We start from the raw sequence: 4,231 nt of genomic DNA on the forward strand, positions 1-4,231 counted from the left end.
CACTGTGTTCACATAAATATAAGCACTGAGTTATATGGATCATGACCAGATGATAAAAGAGCAGAACAGCAACCAAGTACTGGTGCCGTAGCTGCTGTCAGTCATGATCAGGGCCTGATTAAGGCAGGTGGGGATCCAGGGGCAATAAAGTTGTGGGGGCTCCCACTACTATACATGCTGGTCAAACACCCTGAGCCTCCCCCTCGTGACTGACACTCCCCCTCCCCCTCCCCCCCCCCCCCCCCCCCACCACCTAGATGAATGTCCCGGAGAAGCAGCGGTATTCCCATAGAAGCAGATGCGGCCGGTTCTGTGTCAATGTTTTGCGGGATTGAAGTACACTATCCCATCAGACTGCATGTACACGGTGCCAGTGCTCCTTGCTGGCAGCTGTTAATAAACAGCTGAGCCACCAGGGTCTTGGGGCACACACACTCATCCGCTTCAAATACCACTGTGTGAGGGCCCAAAGATGACCAAACCTGTTGCCCCTCCTTTAATCTGACCCTAGTTATGATAGTACTAAAATGTCTAGTAAAGGTGGTACAAGGGACAGAAAGTTTCAGAAAGGGCACTTGAAATAAAAATGTTTTACACTGTTAAAAAAGGGGTAGAGGTGTTACATTTAAATCCAACAAATCAGTATTCAAACATAAAGCACACTAAGTCTGAAGAACAAACTGTGTGTTCCTAAATCTCTGAGGAGAGTCTAGGGGTGTCCATGTTAGCTACAGATGTAGCCACACTCATCATGGATACATCTGCGCCAAATGAGCACTCTCGGCGCGGCTAAGTGCAGCCCAAGTCATGCCGAGCTGCGGCAATTTCCACTCCCATTCATGCGTATAGGGTGCATGCACGTCTAAGACACACATCTGCCCGATATGTGCACGCGGCCCTGCCTAACAAGGTGAGATCTTGGCAAGATGAGTGTGACTACATCTGTATGTGCGAGTTTGACGTAAACTTGTAGAGAAGCCTTCTTTCACCATTTATGCACCATCTGAAAATGTGGGGTTGAGCAGTAGAAGCGGTGATGATGATGATGATGATGATGACATAGAAATTGAGGATGCTAGTGTGGAAGTGTTAAAGGATGAGGGGGATATTAGTGTACTATCTGACACTACTGAGGATGACGAAGGATGGGGATGTTGATGATGTTTGTGTAACACAGCCACCAGTGACAGCATTTCTTGTCTGCGATAAAAAGAAAATCATTGTGATGCCTGGGCATAAGACCAAAAAGCCACTTTTTGGGTGTGGGAATATTTTTACACAAATCCTGACTATGTTTGTGAAGGCATCTGCTCCATTTGTGAGGCCAATATTAGTAGAGGTAAGGACGTTAACAATCTAGGCATCTCCTTCATGTTACATTATTTGAGGGGAGTTCATGAAATTAATTTTACTAAATTATAACGTAATTAACACCCTTATCATCAAGCTTCTCATTAGTGATCGGAGGTAGACCATCCAAAAAAATTAGTTTATCTGTGCCCAAACAAATCAAGCACTTCAACCACAAAAGTGGCAGTCCCTGTCAATGATGTGCTTGGTTATTTAAACTCTGCATGTTCTTTTTAATATAGAACATAAAAATGAGTGGAAGGGCCGAAGGACAATTCCATCTAGCACCACTTTTCTTTCATAACATACTGTATTTTTGGGGGGCATTGGGGATAGTCTTTGCATTACTTATTCACAACACATTTTTTAAACAGATATACATGCCGCTTGTTTGTTCTGCTGCTTTGTTGTTTAGTTTAGCCAGCCTTTGGCCAATATTGGTGAAGCATATTGTGAAGTGGTCATAACTGAGTGGAAATGACTGGAAACTAATGTTATTGAGGTTAATAATATTGTAGGAACAAAAAAGGTCCAAATTATATTATATTATTAGAAATTTTTATAAATTTTTGAAGAAAAAAAATACAGATCCAAATCCAAAACACAAAGTATATAAAAACCCAAAACCAAAACACCGGGGTTCGCACACATCTCTAATTAAAAGCATATGTACAGGCATATTTTTAAATGTTTTACATACAGTACGTTACACATTTACACTGCTAGACAAGTGACTATAAAAACATGTATGAGATATATGAAATACAAGTGATAAGAATGTTAGCATAATTTTTCTCACTCCAAGGAGCCCTGAGTGACAAGAAAGCACCAACGTGGACAACAATATTACAGTATGTTATCAGACCCTACAACAGGACTACGTCCACATACAAAAAAGGGGCAGATGCATTAACCTGGAGTAGGGATAAAGCAGTGATAAGTGCAAGGTGATAACGCACCAGCCAATCATTACGGATTTGAAAAATGACAGTTAGAAGCTGATTGGCTGGTGCGTTTATCACCTTCCATTTATCACTTCTTTATATCTTCTTCAGGCTTAATACAAATTTCTCTACTCTTGCGATTCCTACTTTATTGATTGCTGTCACCTGTGTTGAACTAAATAATTGATGAGGAGGATGATTCACCACAGGTGACAGCAATCATAGATTATGTGGGATGTCCAGCAGAAGAGCATTTTGTATCTGGTGAAAGTGGTCATGTTGTAGGGTTTGTGTTTTTGGTAATTTATTGCCTATTGCAGAGGTTCTCAAACTCCACCATTATAGTCTAGGTTTTATAGATATCCATGCTTGAGCACAGGTGACTGTGGGGGTGATGTACTATCCTTGGAGAGTGATAAAGTGGAGAGAAATAAAGTACCATCTAATCAGCTCCTGTCACTTCTCAAACACAGGGGGCGGGGATGTACTAAGCGGAAAATGCAGTAAACTCCCTGTTTACCGCATTTTCCGGATGTACTAACCCCCGGCCGGCAGGACAGCGCCGTGGCGGGGTAGCTGGCGTACGTCCATAGAAGCCTATGGGCTTCTCTCTCGCGGCGCTGTGTGAGGGATCCGATCGGATCCCTCCCAGCATGCCCTGCGGCCGCCCCCGTCACCCCGCGCATCCACAGACTGACTCCTGGGCCGAATCCCGGAAGTCAGGCTGCCGCTGCGCATCGCGGAGGACAGCTCTTATCGGAAGAGCTGTCCTCCGCAATGCTGATCGCATATGTTAGTACATATGGCTATCAGCATCGTGGGTGCAGGGCGGCGATGTACATTAGTACATCCCGCCCACTGGGAGGATGTACTAAGCACTGAAGAGAGATAAAGTGGAGAAAGATAGAGTACCAGCCAATCAGCTCCTGTCATTTTTCAAACACAACCTGTAACATGACAGTTAGGAGCTGATTAGTTGGTACTTTATTACATCTGCCCCTTAATTAGTGTCTCATGCATGGATATCCTTAAAACCTGCACTGTAACGGCAGAGTTTGGGAAACGCTGGCCTGTTGTGTATACATCTGGCCTATATGTTACAATATTTTATTTTAAAAAAAACACAGATGTATGTTCAATGACAATATTATTTTTCTGATAAAAAAAAATGTATACCTAAATACGTCTCCTTATAATCCCTTCAGTAAAACATCTAATATTGCTGTTCTTTCCATCACCTACCTCCCCTTTAATACATGATCTATGGTTCCACTTACCTTTCACAGCCTTACTGGTGCTCAGGAAGAACACAGGTATCAGGGCTAAGAAGCCCAGGTGGAGGAGCTGTCTGTGAGGCATCGTTCATAGAAAACAGAGAAACAACCTATCCACAAATCTTCCTATAAATGTCTGTACTTTACAGAGACACGGACAACTTAATACAGAGTTACTCTGGAGTGTTGGCCCAATAGGAATATTTGTAGCACATGACATATTAGTTACCGGGTAGACTGTTCCTGCTCTGTGCATAGAAGGAAGGTTTTTTCTTGACTGAAAGCTGCAGCATTCATATCCAAGGGATAAGGTTACTAAACACCGTGTTTGCTGTCATTTTAAAATCAAATGGACATACCGCCCGTGGTTTTAGAGGTCAAAATACAGTATTTACTAAGCATCGGTTTTGACTGTATTTCCTAGTACTTACTTTTCTATTAATTTATTCTTACCCACTTGCTGTTTGACATATCAATATTTGCAGGTTTTATTTTGCTGGTGCTTCAATTTTCTACTGTATACGTCTGGATTCTCATAGGTACTTTCCAGGGGTTTGAGCTTTAGTAAATCAACAGCTTTGCTAGAAAACTAATATTAGTAGTAATATTTCTCTAACGTCCTAGTGGATGCTGGGAACTCCGTAAGGACCATGGGGAATAGAC

General features: G+C 42.4%; 1 protein-coding gene across 1 annotated transcript in view; it reads right to left on the reverse strand.

Moving 5' to 3' along the window:
- The window catches only part of LOC134949571 (mamu class II histocompatibility antigen, DR alpha chain-like), a 138,069-nt gene extending 134,377 nt beyond the window's left edge, over positions 1 to 3,692 (reverse strand). Inside the window, exon 1 of the mRNA XM_063938229.1 lies at positions 3,572 to 3,692. Coding sequence (XP_063794299.1) covers positions 3,572 to 3,653 — 82 coding nt within the window. The 5' untranslated portion in view covers positions 3,654 to 3,692. The remainder of the gene's footprint in view (positions 1 to 3,571) is intronic.
- Between the last annotated feature and the right edge of the window lie 539 nt (positions 3,693 to 4,231).

Source organism: Pseudophryne corroboree, chromosome 8 (assembly GCF_028390025.1).
Source record: "Pseudophryne corroboree isolate aPseCor3 chromosome 8, aPseCor3.hap2, whole genome shotgun sequence".
In the NCBI taxonomy this organism is placed as follows: domain Eukaryota; kingdom Metazoa; phylum Chordata; class Amphibia; order Anura; family Myobatrachidae; genus Pseudophryne; species Pseudophryne corroboree.